Source organism: Prionailurus viverrinus, chromosome C1 (genome assembly GCF_022837055.1).
Source record: "Prionailurus viverrinus isolate Anna chromosome C1, UM_Priviv_1.0, whole genome shotgun sequence".
In the NCBI taxonomy this organism is placed as follows: domain Eukaryota; kingdom Metazoa; phylum Chordata; class Mammalia; order Carnivora; family Felidae; genus Prionailurus; species Prionailurus viverrinus.
This window is the reverse complement of record NC_062568.1, coordinates 210,467,335-210,488,724: the sequence shown is the minus strand read 5'-3', so window position 1 is coordinate 210,488,724 and position 21,390 is coordinate 210,467,335. Positions and strand designations below refer to the sequence as shown.

The 21,390-nt window shown below is 62.1% G+C and overlaps 1 protein-coding gene across 2 annotated transcripts in view; it reads right to left on the bottom strand.

The window, feature by feature from the left end:
* Nucleotides 1-2,296: 2,296 nt before the first annotated feature.
* Nucleotides 2,297-21,390, bottom strand: part of ACOT7 (acyl-CoA thioesterase 7) — a 100,147-nt gene continuing 81,053 nt past the window's right edge. For both annotated transcript variants that reach the window (XM_047872829.1, XM_047872828.1), the window contains exons 8-9: nt 18,859-19,043; nt 2,297-2,673 (exon numbers count right to left, since the gene is read on the bottom strand). In XM_047872829.1, coding sequence (XP_047728785.1) covers nt 2,575-2,673; nt 18,859-19,043 — 284 coding nt within the window. In that variant the 3' untranslated portion in view covers nt 2,297-2,574. The remainder of the gene's footprint in view (nt 2,674-18,858; nt 19,044-21,390) is intronic.

Sequence of the window (21,390 nt, the reverse complement as noted above, 5' to 3'; positions counted from 1 at the left end):
GGCCAGGCCTGCAACTCAGCACTCCTGGTCCCCGCCTCAGGAGCTCCCTGCCGCCACTCCCCCCCCCCACCTTAGCATTTCTAGCGGGGGGGGGGGGGGCACAGGCATCCAGAAGGAATCCTATTAGTCTCCTTGATGGGGGCCTCTGGAGACTCCTGGAGTCTTGGTCTCCCATCCCTACAGAGGACCCTGCCTGTCTCTTCAAGGACATCCATGACCACACACACCCTTGGGCACAAGGCCTCGAAGTCATTCTGGGCTGCTTGGCACGTCACTGTCCTTCCCATGCACCTGGGAAGCATCCAAGAGTGTGCAGCCCAGTGTCTGGAGGAAGGGGGCACCTGTCCAGATAGAACCGGGCCCAACCAAATGCAGCCAGTGCTGCCCACACCACTCTCTAGCTGGCTCCCGCACCGCCTGCCCCTACACCACCTCTATATCCCAGGAGCAGCTGGGGAGTTAGGGGCAGCGTTAGGAGACCCAGGGCAGGCCGTAGGGTCAGTGCTCTGTGACAGAAATAAAGGTGTTTGTATCCAAAGCCTCCACAATGAAGTGGGGCTGGTGAATGGGGGGCCTTGGACCGTATACTCCATGTATGGCTTCTGGGCAGCCAGGACCCCTAGTGAGCTCTCCATGGATGGGCCAGCTCCCCGCCCAGGTGGCACTGGTTATAAATAGGCCACTGGCAGTGGGAGGCTGGCACAGGGAGGCTGGTAACCAAGTGTGGCATTTCTAAGACAAACACAGGTGACCCAGTCATCCGGAGCCTTTGGCCACACTGCAGTCCTGCTGGCAGAGCCCGCCCCAGGCCTATGGCCCCCAGTGCCCCTCCACCAGCCCAGCTCACCCACTGCCGCCTGTACTAGTGTCCCTGCCCTGGGCTCAGCTGGCTCTGGGGGCAGGTGGGAGATGGGCTTCCCATGACCACCCTGGGGACCTTGTGCTAAATGCTTTGCTAGCCTGGGCTCCTCCCAGCTGTCCTGGGAAGTGGATTTTAAGCACCTGGCTTGCCCAAAGCCACATAGATGAGTGGTCAAGACCGAGAAGGATGTAGATGCCCTGATGTCCCCTGTCCCTTGGGCTCTGGCTTCATGGACATTGGTTCGGCTGGCCTGGGCTGGGCTGGGCTTTCTGCTGGACCTGTAGGGGAGGCCTCCTGGTCACTCCCAGCCCAGGGCACCCACCCGCTGCCTTCAGGAGGTCTGAATGGGGCCTGGGTGGAGCCGGGGGGGGGGGGGGGTTTGCAGAAGGGATTGGTGCTGTGGCCTCCAGTGGCCTGTTCCCTCCTCCTGCTTCCAGGCAGGAAATAACCCTGGCAGCTGGGACTGAGGCCTGAGACAGATTCCGAAGCTCTTGGCGGGTGTTTCTGCACATCTGGAGCCGCATTCCCTCTCTCTGGGCCCCGGGGAGCCCTGTGTGAGGCTGCAGCTGTTTGGTGGCCACTCTCCCCATCTCCAGGCTTCCACGATGAGCCTGGGTTGGGAACATTCTCCCATCACCAGGTGTGCTTGGTGGTGTCTTTCTCAGTCACGGGTGGGGATGAAGGGTTGACCCCTGTAGTGCCTGGCAGGCTGCTGGCCGAGATGCACACGCACAGCCTCACATCTCACACATGCACACACACGTATGCACAGACAGGGCTACAGATGTGCATGCACGCACACACACACACACACACACACACACACACACAGCTACACGCTGACACCATTCACACACGCTGCTGCTCAGACCCCCACCCCACAAGCCTTCCCAATAACTCCGTGGCCTGAGCGGCTGGGGGTTTCCACAACAGGCACAGGGGCCCTGGCACCGGCTGGGAGGCTCCTTCTAGAAGAATCCCTGCCTCTTCCTCCAGGGGGCTGAGGAGCCAGAGCTGCTCCCACTGAGAAGAGGCAGAGGGAGGCAGGGGCAGGGCTCCCATTTGCTGAACGTGCCCCAGTCAGGCTGGGCTCTGCTCTCCCTGCACATCACCTCCCTGGGTCCTCACAAGCACCCCCATCCCCATCTATGGGGAGGCCACTCGAGGCTTAGAGCTGGCAGCCTGCATGAGCCAGATAGAGGGCAAGCGGGCTGCTGGCTGGGGTCTCCCGGCCAGGACATGGAGCCCGGGCCCTGGGAGGGAAGGGGTGTTCCCTCCAGCCAGCAAGTCATTAGGAGAACCCGAGGGCTGGGGTACACGCAGGTACTGGCACCCGGGCGAGACGGGAGTGCGGGAGGGCCCATGGAAGCCTCTGGCCCCCCACCCCGTGCCCCACAGGAAAGCAGCCCCCCGAGACAAATGACGACCCGGGGCCAAGGTCCAAACAGCAGCTTTATTAGTGACGCTGGATTCCGTACACACCGTGCACGCGAGCATCCCCTCGGGAGCACCTCCAGCGGGAGGGACGACACTGGAGTGGTATAAATAAAGCTTTGGTGTGTAGGTTTTCAGGAGAGAGCACGGGTTAACACTGCAAGACGAACACTTCACACAACACCAGCTCTCAATGTGGATTGGGTTTTTGGCCAAGGGGGTAAATTCTAAGTGACTAGACACCGGGGCCGCCGCAGACCTGGCGCGGGAGGGGGCGCCTAGGGCTGGGGCTCCGCCTGGCCCTGCCGTTTTGCCTTCATCTGCAGGTACCGCCCTTTGCCTTCCTCAAAGCGCTTCTTCTCGTCCTCGGTCTCGGGCTGCGGACCACACAAAGACACAGGCAGGTTAGAGACGCCATGGCACCCCGAATGCGGGCCATGGCCTGGGCCCTGCCCCGGGGGGGGGGGCCCGAACACCCCACCCCGGCTCTGCTGGCGGCCTGGGGCTGCCCGGGGGCCAGGCACTGGCCCGGGGCCCCGCCTTCCTGCCAGGCGGCCGAGAAGACCCTGGGAAGGGGTCCCCGTACGGATGCCAGCGTCACGGGTGCCTCCCCACCATCCTCCACATGGCAGGCGGAATCCCAAGCCCAGTGCCTCTTTGATAATGAACCTTAGCTGGAAATGCACTTGATAAAACCTGGGAGGGAAGGCGTAGAGCAGGGCCGAGTGTGAGGAAGGAAGGGGGGTCCCCGCTGGGTCCAGTCCCAGGGAGTGCCAGCTGCTCACAGTCCCTGCCCCAAAGGGAAGTGGAGACAAGCCCTGTGCCGGCTGGGTGACCTCAGGATGGCCACTTCGCTGGGCCGGGAGCAGTAGTGACGGTTGGGTGGGCAAAAGCCCTGGACGGCACAGATGACCGGAAGAGGCGCCTCGGGTCCTGGTAGCCCCTTCTCTGCATTTCTTTCCTCTGAGCGACCTAAGAGGCCACATGCCCCTCCTTGGGGGGCAGAGCCCCCTCATCGGCCAGAGGGAACGGGCCGGAGGCTGGGCTTTGCCCGGGAAGTCTCGGTTCGTGCCTGCCCACGTGGCAGGATTGGGAACGGCGCCCCCTTCCGCTCTCAAGAGTGGCCCGGCCGCTAGGCGCGGAGACCACCGCAGCAGCTCAGGCGGTCACTTCCCGGGACCCCATCTGTCCCCCTGCAGAGTTCTCTCTGGCCCAGCCCCGGTCAGGAATGCAGGTTTAAAGCGCTCTGCGGATGCCCCCGGGACATTTCCTTGCGGTTCCCTGAGGGTGTCTGAAAGGCAAAGAAATGGGGCAGGTGCCCTCCATCCATGACTGGAGCCCCAGCAGCTATTTTTAGGCCTAAGTGTTTTACAGGCAAATGGTATATTGGCAAAAGAGAGAACAATCAGCTGGAGGATGGAGTGTCAGGTTAAGCCAAATACTTCCTCCCCCTCAGCCGCCTCTGAAATTGTTCGCTAAATGTCACCAGGTGTAAACTGTCAAAACCTTGTGGCTTGGAGCCAGCGGAACTTTCGGGTATTTAAAGAACTAGGCTCGTGCTCCTCGGAGTGGTTCCGGTGCCTGTTTGAAAAGCACACACGGAAAGTGGCTTTTCCAAGACACTTTATTGAGGAAGGCGCCCCTGCGGCTCTGGTTTTCTCTCTGGCTGACTTTTTTTAAAAGTGAAATTTGAGGCCAGGCAATCTGACCTGAAAGAGCCCAGGGAGACAAAATGTTCTCTCCGTTAGAGCAGGCAGTGCTAACGGGGAGCTTCCTGGGGACAGGAGGGCCGGGGGCCCCGTCCCTCTTCCTGAAGGCACCCCACAAACACAAGGCCGCATCCAGCTGAGCCCGGCTTCTGTGCAGCCCAGGCGGGATGTGTCGGTCGGGGGCTTCTCCAACGCCTATGTGTACGTAGGTCACCCGGGTTCTGATCCGGTGGGTCTAGGGTCCAGGGGCTGAGACGCATTTCTAATAAGCATCCAGGTGATATGTGGCCGCTGGCCTGTGGCCCACTCTGCCCCCCTCCATCCATCCCTGCACCAGATGGGGGACAGCCAAAGAGGCCAAGAATGCAAGGTCAAGGCCACTGGGCTGAAACAGTTGGGGGGGGGGCCTCCCCCCCCCCCCCCCCGCTATGGAACGTGCTTGGCGTGGCTGAGGAATCCTGTGACTCCCATCCATCTGCGGTGGCCAAAGGCCACGGCTTGGGAGGGCTGCACGGCTAGGCCCCTCCCACGGGGGAGGGACTGCGGTCAGGTTTCCCACCTGCCTTGCAGAGGACCCGCTCATGGGCAGTATGTTTGGGTCCTGGAGCTGGGAAAGGGGACTGGATGAGGGGGAAAGCAGATGGAGAGACGGTGGGCTGGGCCATGTGCCGAGGGCCCTCCCTCCAGCTGGTAGAGTTCCCATCCCTGGGGCAGGGGAAAGAAGGCAAGAGGCTTGGGAAGAAAAGAACTTCTCAAAAGCAAAGGCCACGAGCAACGCAGCGGGCTGGAGAGGGATGGCCCCGGGCCGTTTGCAGAGCCCAATGGAGCCAGGTCCTGCCTGACGTGAGGGGCCCGTTTCTCTAGCCCACCAGCATTTCTGGAAACTGGCAGGCGTGGGATTCACGTGAGGAACTTGGTCCCCAAGTGCCCGGGTCACCAGCCAAGGGCTCTCAGGGCTCAGAAGAGTAGGGGGAGGTCCGGGGTGGGGGGGCGGGAGGCAAACGGAGCCATCCTCTGGGGGGTCCTAGAAGGTGGGCAGAAATGGCCCACTGAGGTCAAGCCCCTGGGCAGCAGCACCACCCTCTGCAACCATCTCTCTGTCCATCTGTCCGCCAGTCTTTCTGTAGCTCCCTCTGGGCCGTCCACACCATGCACTTCGGTTCCTTCCCTCGAGGACACGCATCATGGTTCCATTTGTGTTAATGGCGCTAGCTGCAAATCTGTAGCGGGAGTGGGGTCTCCATAGCCTCTGTGCCCCATCCCCAGCCTTGACGTCCCCACCTCTGGAAGGAAGATGTAGCATTCTTGAGGGTTGCTGGCCAAGTGGGTGTGGGAAGCTGAATGCTAGCTGCCAGCTCACAATAAACCGTGCGCACAGGGCCACGGCTTTGAAGATCTTGACGTTACATAAATCTGTTCGACTTTGTTGAATCGGTGACCTCCCAGACGGATCTGGCCAAGGACCCCTCTTCCTCAGGAGCCGCGCGACCACCTGGGGTTGGCCGAATGGCCGGGTGCTGCCTACGCTCTCCCGCTACCAGCATGTGGCACGCGCCTTCAGAGCTGTCCCCATAGCCCTGGAGGATGCCTAGATAGACCCTGGTCAGCGCCACCCGGCCTGTGGAATGGCCTGGCCCGCATCGGGACCCCCACCGCACTGCACACCCTTCCTGGAGTGGCCTCTTCATCCTGCCCCGAAACCCCGCCCAGCCTCCTCTCTGGAGCCAGGGCGAGGGGCCGGCCAGTCTGGTTTGAACCTGGCTTCGCCGCTTGCCCGTGGTAAGGCTCGCAGACTCCCCTACACCGTCCTCTATAAAATGGACCCGTACCCACCCTACCGGGTTGCTGGGGAGACCAAAGTCCTGCTAGCCGTCCCCAACGAGAGAGCGACAAAGCCCCGCCCACTTGACGTAAGAGTCCCATCTCCATGAAACCTTTAGGATAATCACGCCCACGCAGAGAACACGGGTTAGTGGTGCCAGGGGCTGGGGGAGGGCTGACGGCTGAGGGGTGCACTGTTTCTTTTGGGGGGATGACGATGTTCTAAACTTGATTGTGGTGATGGCTGCGTGCCTCTGTGAACGCACTAACACCCACCGGACCGTCTACGGTAGGTGGAAACCGGACGGCGTGTAATTAGATCTGCAGACGACCAGAGGTGAACACCCTCCTCACAGTTCACAGAAAATCAAGGAGAAGGTCCGGCACGGAGATGCCTCCCACCCAAGTCCCGGCACACAAGCGGGAGCGGCGCAGAGGAAACGCTCACTGAATTCAGCCTGGCGCTTTCCCTACAGCGGCCGAGCCAGCACGCATTCATTCATTCATGCATTCATTCCTCCCTCGTGCGCTGCTCCGGGCCGGGTGCACGGACCCTGTCTCGGGAGCCGACGGAGTAGCCGGCAACACACAGAAGGCGAGGCAGATTATCCGGTACGCCGAGAAGTGACAGTGACACGGCCGCACTACAAAGTCAAGCAGCGCGAGGGGGTCTCGGGCCAGGTGCTGCCGGGGAGACTCCAGAGTGGGGGGAGCAGCCGAGTGGGTGCCAAGGCACATGGGGGTTGCTGGGAGGGTCCCGATCCACGGAGGTGTGCGGGTCACCTGCCAACGGCAACCGTGGCTGTCCTCCCCATCTGGTCAGGCGAGTGGCGGTGACGGGGCCCGCTCAGCAGAGTGAGCCACCACACGGGAAGGGCCTCCTTGGGGAACGGCAGGGGCAGAGTCCCCGGATCACCTCGGGCACCTCATCTGTGGAGTGGGAAGCTCCTAGACCCTCCTGTCTGTGTGGTTGCAAGGAGCAGGGGCAGCACCCATACCCTCTCCAACCCAAGGCCTCAACACAGTGGCCCCCATGAGCTGCCCGGGTAACCTGCCGCTGGGGTGGGCATCCATCTGGATGCCCTTCCAGGCCCTTCTAACACTGGGCAATGCTGGGGTTACGCTCAAGAGCCTGCTGCTGGGGCCACTGGTCCTGCAGAAACTGTGAGAAGGAAGGCCAGGCCCCCGGGCCAGGTGTCTGTGGGGCAAGGGGCTGTCCAGAGTCCAGTCCGCTGGTAAGAATAAGCCGGTGACAAAGGACAAACTGGATACACACTGAAATACTCAGAGGCGATGATGCCGTCTCAGATCGGCCTCCACCGGCCTGGGTGGTGGGGTGGGCAGGGTATATACATGAGCAAGACTGGCCCCGTGTCGATAGCCACTTAAGGGTTCTTTCTTCTCTTCACTTTTGTATTTATTTTTCTATAATTAAAGGTAAAAAAAAGAAAACCAACTAGACCCATGAGGGCAGCTGCAGGGACCCCTTCTCCCTTCCCTGGGCACAAAGAACTTCAAGTCACACGCAGTCAGTTGAGGGACTGAGTCCGGCGTTGGAGGGGAGCCGCCCCTCCCCCCAGGCTCTATCTCCCTGCGGCCCCCTCGCCCGCCTCCCCACCTGGCACCTTCCTCCGGCCCAGAGCCATATCCACGGTGACCCGAGTTAACCCACGCGTCTGTGACAATATCCCTCCGACTGCCCAGGTGAACCTTGTGCGGTGACCAAGCGTAGAGCCCTCCCACCCCTTCTCCCACGTGGGCTGTGCACAGGGGGCCAACCTGGGGCAGTTCTCAGAAGTTCTCTGGGCAGCGGCTTCTAGGGAACGGCCCGCACTGAGCCCCGGCACGTGCCAGCACCACGCCAGCTCGATACGGTCTGCACGGCAACCCACAAGGAGCACCAAAGTCATTGCGGTTTCTCTTTCACCAACGAGGACCCCAGAGGGGGTGGGTGGCTTGCCCAAATGGCATCTGGTAAGCCGCAGAGCCTCGATTTGAGCCTGGGCCAGGCCATCCCATGCCAATGGGCGCTTATCCGTGGGCTCCCCGGCAGCGGCAGGCAATGGGGAATATTGTGACCCTCCGATGTTGCCCAGAATGAACCTGGAGGCCCCCGGGGTGAAGGCCCCTTCTTGAGCTGGTGCCAGCCTGCCAGCCTGCCAGGGGCCCAGGGTCAGGGGTGTGCTCCTGGCCCAGCCCCTCACTCCAGCCTCGGAGCTAGGCGCCTCCCCAGGAAGCTTCTCGAGCTCTTGTGGGAGAGGGCGGGGGTGCGGTGCACTTTCCCTCGTCCGGCTCAGGCTCCAGCACCCAGTCGCTCCCGTGAGGGTGAGTCCAACCCACGGGGCTGACGGGGCCCGGGTTTACCGAGGCACCACAAGCAGCCAGGGCATCTTCCAGATTTCCACAGACACGAGCAGTGTGCCGCCCTTCTGTCACATTCAGGGGAAGCCGGAGTCGGGGCTGTCGTCCCATGTTTCACCCCATGCTTCCCCTGCACTCACGAGGAATCCTCTCTCTAGTTCGTCAACTTCGGGAACGTCTGTACAGACACATCAGAGTCGCGAGCCAGGGGAGCATCATGTTGGGTCCTCCTCAGGGCCAGGGCTCGGGAGGCGAGCCAGGCGCCCCGGCACCAATCCTAAGGGGGCGCTCACCCCTGGGGCCGTGCACGTGCAGGGTGGCACCCTGCTGGCCTCCCCTCACCCCCCTGGGCCCGACGTGCAGCTGTGATGATCCAGTCTAGCAAGGCTTTCTAGAGCTCCGGCTCCGGTCAGGCCTGAAGCCCGCCCTCCACCAGACCGCCCCCAACCACTGCAGCTACTTACCCCTCAGCAGCCAAGAGGCCATCAGGGGTTCCAGAATGTGTGTGCCAGAAGCTCTGGATGCTTCTCTCACTAGTTCAGTCAATGGGTGCCCTGAGGAGGGGCAGAGGCCGAAGCGCAGATGATTCCCGTCCACGCTGCTGGCACAAAACACGGCAAATTCTAGCGTCCACTCGGTGGAGGGAGAGGCCAGTGCACAGCACCAACGTTCAATATTCCGCAGCGAAGTCATCAGCCGGGATCTGCCCTCAGACAGAACGAACGCTGACTCGTGATGGATGTGCGGGCAGCCGGCCAGCTCAGCGAGGCCTCAGAGGAAGGGGCCAGCTGAGGGCTCATCTCTCTTCTGGTCTCGGGATGACGGCATGTGCTGAATGTTCTGGGCTCTGTAGAGCCCCACCAGGCCTAGGGGCAGTGTCTGGCTGACATCAGGCATCGAGCACCCCCCGCCCCCGCCCCGTGAACGCTGCGCCCTGTCCCCCGGCTGCCTAGGAAGGTGTCCAGCCAGGGCAGGGATTTATAAAGACGGTCAAGTCCCCTCACGGCCATCCGAGGGGGAGAGGGAAGCAAACAGAGGTGGGCAGGGCAGTGCTCGGCATTCTGTGGCGGCACCGCCCTGGCCCACCCCCCCCCCCCCCCCCCCCCCCCCCCCCCCCCGGGCCAGAGGACGTTCGGCCGCCCCAGGCCGTGAGTTCCAACTAACAGCCCTCCCAGCCAAGTGACTAAGAGGGGCCACCGCTTCCCTGCCGGGTGTGAAGCTGACAGAACGAGACAGATGGCTGCCTGTGCGGCCCCCGCCCACGGCCCGGCTGCCGCCTCCCTGCGTCCCGTCTCCCTCCATCCGGCAGAGTAAATAAATACATAAGTTGTTGGCTGTTGCTGTTTTTAATGGAGGGCTGGGGGCGGCGGGGAGAAGGAAAAAGCTCCTCTGCGGGAAACCACATTTGCCTTCAAGGGCGTGGAGCTGCCGGCGGGGAGAAGGGCGCAGGACCACAAGCCAGCAGCGCCACAGCCCGAGCACACGCCCGCGCCTTGGAGGGGGGAGGCTCAGACCCGGTGCATCCTCTCCCATGGGTGTGGGGAGGTGCCTGCCTAGTGGAGGGGACGGTGGAGGGGTCGTGAGGAAGCCAGGCTCTGGGCTGCAGGGATGGCCCCCAGCTTCCCAGGGCAAGGTTCTCACACCTGTCGACCAGTGACCTGAGGAGGTGACATGGCCGGGTGTTCTCCGTACACGTGCCTGGGAGGTACTCGCGTCACAGACAGCCTCAGAGACAGAATGTGCCAACTCCCAGCACTGCCCGGGGAGGAGGGCGGACGGCTCCGGGGGTCACCTAAGGGAACTTCACACCCAGCCAGAGACACGGGGGTCATTAGTGCCCCTGCCCCTCTGCTCAGGGAGCCCCAACGGCCCCCGCCCGCTGGCTGCAGGGGCCGCAGATCTGCGTCCTCTCCCTCCTGCCAGCCGCTGTCTTCCGGGCTCCTTTCCACCGGAGGAAAGCCTGTGGCTCTTGGAGCCTAACAGCGCAGACCAAATGTTTTCCAGTTTGCAATTTTCTGTGCCGCGAGCACACACATTTGGAACTTGGCACAGAGGGCGAGTGACTAACTTCCACTCGCGGTAAAATCAATAGCTTGTCCTTTTTGTAATTAACGAATGTCTGGTGCGAAGAGGGTTTCCAGTGGTGACAGAACAGCTTCCTGCGAGCCTGAGGGACACAGATGTTCTTAATTAGGAAGTTGCGCACGCTCCCTCTCTCGTCTTCATAATGGGAGACAGGAGGGGTCTGGGGACAATTGTGCAGGCAGTCAGGATGTCTTCTGATGACTGGGGCCACTCAGCATGGCCTCGTGGGGGGCCCCGTGTGTGGCCAGGCAGGGATGAACTTGGCATCCGGGGCCCCTAGCCTGGCAAGCAGCTGTGTCCCCAGAGCGCGGCTGCACCCACAGATGCGACCTCAGCAGGCCGGGCGGGCAGCAGAGTCCCTCACCGCCCTGCCTGATGGCCCACGTGGGGGGCTCCCCACGACCGCCTCCAGTGATGGCTCCAACGGTGACATTGCCTGTGTCAGGGCCCCTCACCCGGCGGCACGGCTCAGCCTTGGGAACGACGGCTATGCTGTGCAGAGTGGCCGTGGACTCCCCTCTGAGAGGGCCCGGGAGCTGGGGACATCAGGAAAGGCAGCGAAGGGTGACGGGCTCTGGTACAGGAGGCAAAGCAGGACTCGATCATATCGGGCGGCTTCTCCTCAGCTTCACCCAAGACACAGGGGTGGGGGGGGGTGGCGGTGGTCACAGCACTCACTCCTGAGCCAGATGCGTTGACACGGCTGTCCCCACCGGACAGCAACGATAAAGATCGCAACTGCCATTTGCTGAGGCCGGGCCTGGCCCAGGGGGCATTTGCCGAATGAATGAATGAACGAATGATCGAACAAATGGAAGAGCGAAACAAGAGAGCCTTGATTCCAAACTGGCGTGGTGTTTGTGCTAAAGATTCAAACCAGCGGCTTTGCCCCAATGACACGCAGCCAGACGCCTTCCGTTCCCAACCAACTCAAGAGCTCAGACCCCTGAGGGGCTCAACAGGAGCCCCCGGTGGTGACAAAGGCATGACGGGGAGCGTCCAGCGCACCTGGGTGTGGATAAAGTCCCGAAGAAGCACCTCCCTCCGGCTGGCCTTCCGACTCACTGTAGCCCGAGGCCGCGTGTGCGTGCAGGGAGGCCCCTCTGCATCCTTCCTACCACTGGGGGCTCCAGAGCCTGCTTCTCACCTGGACCTTTGAGTACAGGGTTCAGGAGTGTCCCTGGATTCAGCGGGTCTTTGCCACCTTGCGGAGAAAGCACAGTGCCAGTACGAAGCAGTGTTTCTTACACCATCAGGGGCAGGCGGGTCCGTGTCCCCCCACGGGACGGACCGGCCATGAGCTTGTCCTGCTGAAACGCCCTTCCTCGGTCCTCCAGCCCTGGCTCCCGTCCGGTCCCAACCACCTTCACAGGCCTCTCCCCTCACTTACGTTCCAAGGTGGCCGCAGTGGAACCTGGGGCGCCCTGACCCCCGGGGGTCCCCCTCCCTTTCCCCAGGAGACTGCACCTCGGCCGGTGTCGCCCACGGGCCTCCCCTCCTCCAGCCGCCTTCCTGGTGCCACCGGAGTCAGGCCTCACCGTGCCCTCCGAGGGCCTGCTTCTGCGTTCTCACACTCGAGAGAAATTAAAACAGCCAGGGGTCACCCGGATCTGAAAACATCACAACAAAGCAACGAGACCAATGTTTCCAGAGTAGAACCTACGAGCGTTTTAACAAGAAAAGGTGTGTCATTGGTGCCGTGGGCCCTTCCTTTCGGGTAGCTGGCTGTTGAATGTTAATGGGAGGGTGGTCTCCAAAACACTTGCTGTTCCGGCAAAGGGCCCAAGGCGGACCGGCAGGGGCACGGTGGGGCTTCAGGGGACATCTGCAGGCGGCACAGGCAAAGGCGGTTGGAGGAAGAGCAGAGGGGAAGGCCGCGCTGGTGGGGACTGCCCCCTCTCACCCACACCCCCGGTTCTCACAGGCCACTAGAAATTTCCCAGCACCAACCACTGAGGTGACAGGAACGGCTTGGGGATGCGGGCATTTTCCCACCACGAGACAGAGTCCCTGGGAACCAAGCGAGAGAAGGGATCAAGAAGCTTCATGAAGTCCAGTCCCTGACTCACCCCTGCGCAGGGAGGGGCAGGGAGAGGCAGCAGGGAGCACAGGTTCCCTCGATAACGTGGCTTCTCACACCCTTCTAGAACAGCACCAATCCCGCCGCACTACAGTACATCTGAGTTTCTTCAATTGGGGAGCGAGTGAACATCATTGCAGGACGTTGAGTGTCCAGGACGCTGAGGGGCCCCCCAAGCTGTGCCACTGGGGACCCCGCCCATGACAGTCCCTGGGTAAAGACCCACTTTCCTACAACCTGGGGAAGTGATGTGTGTTACCTTGCTGCGTTGGGCTGTGCAGAGCAGGCCCGGCCGCGGTCAGGAGTGGCAGCCTCCTTAGCCTCCTTAGCTGTTGATGCTCCGTCTCAAGGAATGGGGCCATCGAGAGGACCCCAGCCCCCTGCCTGCATGCCACGTGCCTGGGGTCCGGCAGGGCACGGATGTCCTCTTCAGGGCAAAGGAGCCGGGAGCCTCCCAGTTAGGTCATCTCTGGGACAATGCAGAGAGGTCCTGCAGAGTTACTGCTCAGCCCGTGATGGCTCCAGTGGGGAAACGGAGGCTCGAGGGCGGGAAGGGAGCAGTCGTGGCTGGGGCTCAAGGTCCTACACTAGGTCCCTTGGACCAGATCAGCCATGTGACTTCGGTCAAGTTACCTCCCACCTCTGTCACAGTCACCTGTCTGCAGGATGGCAACAACTGAGCCTGACCCCCAGTGTGGGGATCCGCCAGCCCAGAAGTGAGTCGGCACTCCGTGAGCTCCAGCTGTCACCTTCCCAGGTGACAGGGACTGGCCCTGCCTGGACACTGGCCTAGGGGGGCACCCCCGGCCCCTAGAGTGGGTGCTCAGTAGGCGCAGAAATGGCTCCCGCCTGAGCGCACGTTCTCCCCGTTCTCCAGCTGGGGCGAGCCTCGCTCGGAAAGCAGACAGGCAGACTGTGCCTCGCTGCCTCCTGTTTCAACCCAGAAAATACTTTCTTGTCACTTCAGTGGCTGACGACGGAGGCCTCTGCGTCTAGGCCCCGGCACGCTGAGTGACAGCCTGGTGAGCTGGGAGGCGAGAATCCACCAGCACCAGCCAAGGCCATCTGCGGCAGGCCAGGCTCACTCGGTGGCTTGGGTTTTCTGGGAGCAGAGCAAACCGGCTTCATACCCTCCGCCCCATGTGACATGGCTCTGTAGTCGGGCCTCAGTTCGCTGGGGAAAAGGTTCCTTTTCCAGGGGCGCCTGGGTGGCTCAGTCGGTTAAGCGTCCGACTTCGGCTCAGGTCATGATCTTGCGGTCCGTGAGTTCGAGCTCTGTGTCGGGCTCTGTGCTGACAGCTCAGAGCCTGGAGCCTGCTTTGGAGTCTGTGTCTCCCCCTCTCTCTGCCCCTCCCCTGCTCATTCTCTGTCTCTCTCTCCCCCTCCTTCAAAAATCAATAAACATTAAAAATAATTTTTTTTTTAAAGAGAAAAGAGTCCTTTCCAAATGATCCACGAAGCAGCTGTATTCGAGGGTTCTCTCAAAACGTGCACTGCCTATGTGCCGGGCTGGATTCCCCCTTGTCCTGCCACCCTGCCCCGTGTCGACACACGCCGGTCACCGCAGGCCAGCACACAGCACCCTTGGCACCCCGCCCTCCACATTCTCCAGCCACACCTCCTGTCTCCCCGGGGCCCTTGGGGGCACCAGCATCCCCATCTGAACCAGAGAATGGGAGGCAGGCGGGGGCCCCAGAACAGTGCTCCCTCCCTTCAACACAGAAATAATTTGGTTCTCCAGTTTCTAAAAAGAAACTGAGACGAAGGAGGGTGCTGGGACCAACCTGGTGTCAGGTCCCCAGGAAGCCACCCTAGCGGTTGCCACGGTGTCTCCCTGCACAGGCCACCTTTCCAGCCCTGCTCAGGGCCATCTGGGGCGTGCCCTCCACCCCTGACGTCAGGGTGCATGGCCACAGAAAGGCCTTCAGAGGCAGGCAGGGCAGCAGTGGGGACTGGGCCTGGCGTCCAGCCCGGCAGCCCAGCTTCATACTCCACATCTGCCTCTTTAATGATTAGCCTGGAAAGTGCCGGCAGCTGCTGAGCACAGCCGCCCCAGAATAAAATATTCATCAAGAAAAACTCCAAACAGCAGCGCTGCCTTCCGTGTCAGCCGGTCCCTGGGGATGGAAGCTAAAAATAGCTGACGGGGGGTGGGGGGGGGCAGAGAGGGGAGGAGGCCGAGCGCCCACCACGGGCACAGGCACGTAGGCTGTGCGGAGCACACGCGTGTTCTGGGAGACAGACGGCACTGTGTCGGCGGGCCTCGAGTGCGCGCCCTGGAGGACAGGCCAGGGCTCCCTCCCTGCCACGGGGTGGGTCCCAGGACGCCTCAGTGAAGAATCAAAGACCATCTTTAATTCTGAAGAGATAACAGCCTGGATCAACGTGAGGCAGGAAGACACGGCCATCGCTAGCTGCTGGCCCCTCAGACTTAGGGGATTCGGTCACGTGCTCTTTGTTCAAGCAAGTGTCTTTCCCCACCGTCCCGCTGCAACCCTGCCGGGCACCAGCACCTCCTCCTCTGGGCTGGCCCCCCACCGATGACGGACATCCCCGTCCCCCGTCACAGGTTTCTAGAAAGGGCACAGGCAGCTTTCTGCGCACACAGGCTGGCCCAGACCCGGGACTGTTTCCTATGTCCACAAAGGTCTTGGGCCTCCTTGACGGCAGGCCACTCTCCATGGCAGACTGGACCTCCGGGGAACCGAGGCCCTCCTCCCGGCTGCAGCCCTGGTCTCCCCAGCGGGCTGAATTCTGGGGTGCATGTGGCGTGGGGGCAGCAGGGGCGGCCTCAGCACCTCCCATCAAGCCCACAGCAGCTGCCGGGCTCAGGAGCGGGCGAGCCTTACAAATCGGCTCTAGCTGGCACTTCGGACTGTGCCAGAAAACCCTGTCAATTTGCATTTGCTCAGAATGAGCCTTTGCGAGATGAAGATGGGCCGACTCCTTGCCTGTCCTTACTCTCCTACTCACTTGGGGAGCCCCACGGGCCCCTGGCCACCCCTTCAGCTGACAGGGGAGGAAAGGGCCCCAGTGGTCCTGGGGCTGGGCCTGGCTGGGACCCGCTGGGTGGCCTTAGATGTGTTCCCGCTCCTTCTCTCCCGTGACAGGCAGCTGGCCACTGCCCCCAGCCCTCCGGGTCCCTGGTTCCTTTCATCCAGATAGTCTCTGGGAAATGGCTCCCCTCCGCCCGACCCCAGGCCCCCGTCCACAAGGCCACCGTGGAAGGGACCTACCTAGGGAACAACAGTGAATGCTGACTGCCCCCCTCCTGCTTCTTCCCTCACGACCCCCGCCAGGAGGGCTCCAGAGGGTTCCAGGAAAGGACAGCAAACAGCAGCTGACAAGCGTGGAGCTCCTCGTATAAACTAGCGCACAGGACCCTCACCCACCCTCTGTGGCGCGCGCTGGGGCCGTCGCCATTGTACAGGGGAAGAAACGGAGGCACCCAGGAAGTAGGAGTGCGCCGGGGCCCCTGCCCCGAGCCCCGGCAGCAGGATGCCCACACCCGTGCGTGTGCCCTGACGGTGCGCGTGCGTCCGCAGCAGCGAGGGGAGGGAGCCCCTGTGGTGTTTAGGGGCCAGCACTCGCCAAGTGTCCAGCGGGGCATTGACCGGCGGGGTGGAGGAATGTGGCTGGAGAAGCCAGCAAGCCCACGAGCCCCCACAGGCACCTTCCCGAGCCCCAGTCTGTGCTGGGCCTCCTGGAGTCACACATCGGGGCCGAGGCCGGGGCCGGATACCGAACGAATGCGTGTGCACCAGAGGATCCGAGATGGTGCCGTGCGCCCGGAGGTGGTGCGGGGAGGGGAGAGGGTCACCGGGCCGTGGGGCGGGGGTGGGGGGTTGGGGGGGGGTGGGGTGGTCAGGCTTTATCCAGGGTGCGGAGGGAAGGCCACCTAAGCAGGAACTATCTGAGAAACTATCTGAGAAGGAGCTGGCTCTGCACCGGTCTGAGGGAAGGCATCCAGGCAGGGCAAGAGCAGGTACGAAGGCCCCGAGGCAGGAACGAGTCTGGGGGCTGAGGACAGAGCCTCACCGGACCCCGTGCTGAGGGTGCCAAGGAGCTGCCGAGCAGATTAGGCAGGAAGGGGAGAAAATCTGATTTTGTTTCAACAAATCCACTTGGCTCTAGGGTGTCAGACCGAGGGCGGCAAGAATGGAGGAGGCGGTGAGCCAAGGGCTGAGCAGGGATCCAGCCAGGGATGGGGCCCAGAGACAGTTGGGTGTGGGGGGCCGAGCAGGCCAGTGGACAGGGGGGCCAGGCGGGTTCCCAGACTCACTGAGAAAGGGACCACAACACGTGAGGACGAGTGGGGTTTTGGGGGGAAAGTTAATGAGTTCAATTCAGGATAAATCACGTTTGAGGTGTGTGTGGAGACCCCAGAGAGACGCGGAGCTGGCAAAGTCAGCTGGGGAGTGAGTGGTGACCACAGCGATGCCTGCAGCACAGGGCCTGGACCCCGCCGCCCAAGGATGGGGACGGGCACAGGGACCCATCACGGCCTGGTGTTTAGGGGCCACGGATGGATGGTCTGGACACGGCAGTCCTGTGTCAAGGGAGCACAGCCTTCACCAAGGCCTGGTGCGTGTGTCAGGTCGGGGAGACACAATGTGGTGTCCCTGGATCTGGCCACCCTGCGGAGCCCGGAGGCCAGAGAGAAGAGACGTCAAGTATTCGCCCGCGTGCGGCGGAATTCGGCATTTAGGATAAGGCACCGTGAGACATGGAAAAGGTGGGACACGGGTCTAGGCCAGCAGCGGGCAAGGCCTGCGTTTGGGGGCCACGAGGAGCAGGCAAGGTTCTGAGGAGACGTGGCCCAAGACCCAGAGACACAGGGCTGCAAAGGTCAAGGCCAGAAGTGGCCAGGAGTGGGGATCACGCACGTGGGCCGAGGGCCGGGTGGGGTGGAAGCCATCCTGCCAGCCTGGAGGGGGAGCCCGCAGAGCGGAAGGCGCGTCCCAGCCGGCCGGGCGGAGCAGGAAGCGTCCAGCTGATGAGGCCCACTGGAAATGGGGGGCTGGGGCCCGTCTGCCTGAGGGGGGCTCCTGCCCCAGCTCTTGCCTTCCTTCCTTTCAGCCCGGTTAAACCCCCTTACCCCTCAAGGCAAGGTTCACAGCCCTCCCCTTCGCAGCCGTCTCTGCTCTGTCATCGGAGACATCTCTTGACCCCACCTGACTCACTGGAGGCGCAAAGGCAGAGGGTGAAGCAGGGCCCTGTAGGCAGCCGAGGCTCCTGAGGACACGGCCACGCCAGGGGCCTCACTGCCACGGCGGCTTTGGTGAGCCCCCCCCCCCAAGCCTGAGTGCCACCCCCACGGGGCCTTGGGCGGGCCTCAGGCAGGCCACCAGCCAGGTGGCGAGGAGGCACGCGGGAGCCTGACTCCCAGCCCACGTGAGGAAGCGAGGTCTTAGCTGCAGCGTGTCCATCACAGAGGTTTCCGGTACCTGCTCTTCTGGAGGAGCCACAGGAGCGGGGACTGTGGGGGCCGCCAAAGTGCCAGGCGCTCGGAGACCCCACCCCGCCCCCGTCCCCAGGAGAAACCAGGAGCAGCCTGAGCAGAGGCTCCCCGCCCAGAATGACGGCAAGTCGTGTGCTGGACCCAAACCCAGGCGCCGCGGGACTGAACGTCCGACCCTCCACAGGTGCCTCAGCCTTGCTGGCCCGGGGTGGGGGGAGGGGGGGACGGTCCTCAGCTGGTGACGGGGCGCAGAGGGTGTGCTAGCAGGTGCCCAGACACGCTCCAGGCAGGGCACTCACTGTGACTGGCATTGCTAAGGAATTCGTGAGGCTTACTGTAAGACCGTCACTGTCCTCCACGGAACTCTGGGAGTATCGTCCGCCCGTCCGTTCGTTTGTTCGATACGCAATTACCGAGTATCTCCCAGCCAAGCATCCTCACCACACACCCACACCTTCCCCATTCGCCCACCTTGAGCCTCTGCTGCTTCTGGCTCCCTGACTCTCAAGCAGCCCCGTGGTCAGCACTGGTCAAGGTGCTGGGATTCCAGCTCCGGACCCTTCGGTGCTGCGGTGGCAGCCCACGTGTGGGGTTGCGTGACAACAGCCCAGCCCAGACGCCTGCCATCTCTCTCTGCGTGCCCGGGGCAGAGCCTGGCCAGGCGGCCGAGGCAGGGAAAAGGTCATGAGGCCCCGATGCCCAGCCCCGTGGCGTAGGGGTCTGGCCCGGTCCCCGTCGAGCAGGACGCACAGGCTTGAGAACCTGTCCCTGGGGAGGGTCCTCAGCCCCATTTTAGCTTGTGTGCACAGCACTAGGAGCTCCGGGGCGCCGTGCTCACCCCCAAGAGAGCACCCCCGGGGCAAAGAGCTGGTGAGGAGGCCGCCCCTGCCCCGTCTGCATGGACAGGGGAAGCCCCTCACGTTTGAGGGGCGGCGCAGCCAAGGACGCCTGGCCAGGGGGCAGCCGGGCCGGGGCCCTGCTCCCCAGAAGGGGCTCCCTTGACTCAGTCTCTCCTGGGCGCCCGGCAGGGCAGGCGGTCACTCACCACGAGCTGGGGCACGGGCAGCGACTTGCCCTCCTGGCTCAGGGACACGTAGGTGAAGAAGGCGCTGGCTGCCCGGTAGCGCTTCTGCGAGTTGTCCACCACGGGGTCGGCGTCCACCAACACCTCGATTTCCATGGACTTGTTGCTCGTGAAGGTCATGCGCCCGGAGATGGTGATGACGCACCCTGCAGAGCACACAGCGCGTCAGCGGAGGGCACAGGCGGGGCGGCCGGGTCGGGTGGGGAGGGCACAGGCACCGGGGATACCGGGGGCGTTAGAAGACGCCTGGTTACGCGACATCACTCTAATGCTACGAGGACGTACAGATGACGAGACATCACAGCGCCTCATTAGTAGCGGTCCCTGAGCGGTCACCTTTCTCGGGAGCAAGGTGTTCACTTTTGGCATCTAAGTGAGCAGTGAGCTGAGGGGTCGCTGGCCCCCTGCCCGAGCGTGGGTCTGTGCCCCCTGGGAGGGGCGGCGTCTGCTGGAAGGATGCCGGGGACACGTCTGCCCGAGGGCAAGGCCCCAACCTGCTTTCAGGTGGCTGCACGGTGAGCTGGCCCCGTCCCTCTTGCAGGAGCGTCGAGGCCGAGTCAACCCACACCGTCTACACCGTGGCCTTACTGGTGCCACGTGGCTGCCTCCCCGTGTTGGGCCAAGCGCCACCGAAGAACCTCCTTCTACCTCCCCTGGTCCCTTCCGTGCTCCCCAGTCATTGTTCCTGATGCTGGTCTAGTGGCAGCCTCGAGTGCTTGGTAGGGCCAGCCGTCACGGTGACCGTGGTCCTACATCCCCCAGAGCCACTGTGCGCACTTCGGGCCCCGCCCTCCTACCCTTCTGTCCAGCAAAACTACATCTGCCCTGCCAGGCTCTCCGTCTCTCCGTGAGGCTTGCTCACGGGACCAGAGCTCTCCCCCGAGCCGCAGCCACTGCCTTCCCACAACACACCCATGGCTCTGTCCCTGGTCAGAGTCCCCAGGTGCTCACCACCTGCCTGTACCAGCGTGGTTTCGCCTGTTGATTATGATAAAGTCCAAAGTCATACGTTCCCATGACACCATGCCAGGTGTCCCTCTCTCTCGACTTCAGCCCAACCTCCCTGAGCTCCCCATGCCCCTTGGGTCACGAATATCCACCCTGGCAGCTGCTTCCTAACCTACAGTGGCTCTTCTGTTCATGGGCCCTCACCTACCATCTAGCCTTGGCCCTGTATCTCCTGGAGCCCAGTCTTTTTCCTATAAACAGACTTGACTTGCCTCACAGGGTAACTACGGGGAAGCACGAGACGGGCCACATGCTGGCCTTGTGCCCAGTTGTTATTATCGCCAGTGGTGGTGCTCTGGACCATGAGGCGGCGCTAACCCTCGGGGACATCCAGGCGAAGGGAATATGCATGGCTTCCCCTCCACCAACATGTAGCCACAAGGGCTCGCCGACCCCCACGCCCCAGCATGGCCTCATTCCGGGCTGGGTTCAAGGAAATCCCTGCCCAGGTCTGGCATGTAATGCTGAGTCCTGCTCCCTGGAAGTGCTGGTTGTGGGGACCTTTGAACAACCCCGGGGGAGCCCCGACATCCTAGCTCCAAGGAGACAGGCCCCACAAGACATGTTTAAAGACCCAGGAAGACGGACAAGTCAAGACAGCGTGGTGACTGTTAGAGGTGAGTGTGTGGGCAGACCAGAAGCAGGAGCAGTTATTCCATGTTATAAAGTACCAGAATGTTCCATGCCACATTCAGTTTCATACTTACAGGGAGTGCTTCATGCCGTGTACAGCCATTTCCGGGAGGGAAGGAAGGCCACATGGTCAGTGACAAGTGGCACTATGTGAGCTACAAGGGTAGAGTCGTGAACAGAGCACTCAGCATACACCTGTGCTGGGCTGAGACCAGGGAGCAGCACGTCAGGGTCAAGCGTCAGCGGGCAAGTCCTCCTGCCCTGGACGGAGCTGCCTATGTGACCAACAGGGACAGGCCACCCATAGGCTCGCCAGGCCCTGCCTGAGTTATGGGAGCCTCAGCACCCAGTGCACATGCAGGGCAGGTCGGGGGGGGGAGGTATAGATGCCTCTCCTGGGGTCCCTTCTATCATATGTCCCCTCCACCCTCTGAGAATCTGTGCTTGCCATGTGTTCTCCAGAGAGAAACAGAACAGACTGATTTTGCTTAAGATTTCAGGGGTTCAGGAGACCCCTGAAGTGTCCTATCGTCCCCAAGTTGAAGGCCATGGGTTTTTTTTTTTTAAGTTTATTTACTTCTTTTGAGAGAGAGAACATGTGCACACATGTGCATGTGAGCGGGGGGAGGGGCAGAGGGAGAGGAAGAGAGAGGATCCCAAGCAGGCTCCGAGTTGTCAGCACAGAGCCTGGCTTGGGCCTCGATCCCACGGACCGTGAGATCACGACCTGAGCCGAAATCAAGAGTCCTATGCTTAACTGACCGAGCCACCTGGGCACCCCAGAAGGCCTTTTTTTTTTTTTTAATTTATTTTTTATGAGAAAAAAAATTTTTTTAAATGTTTATTTATTTT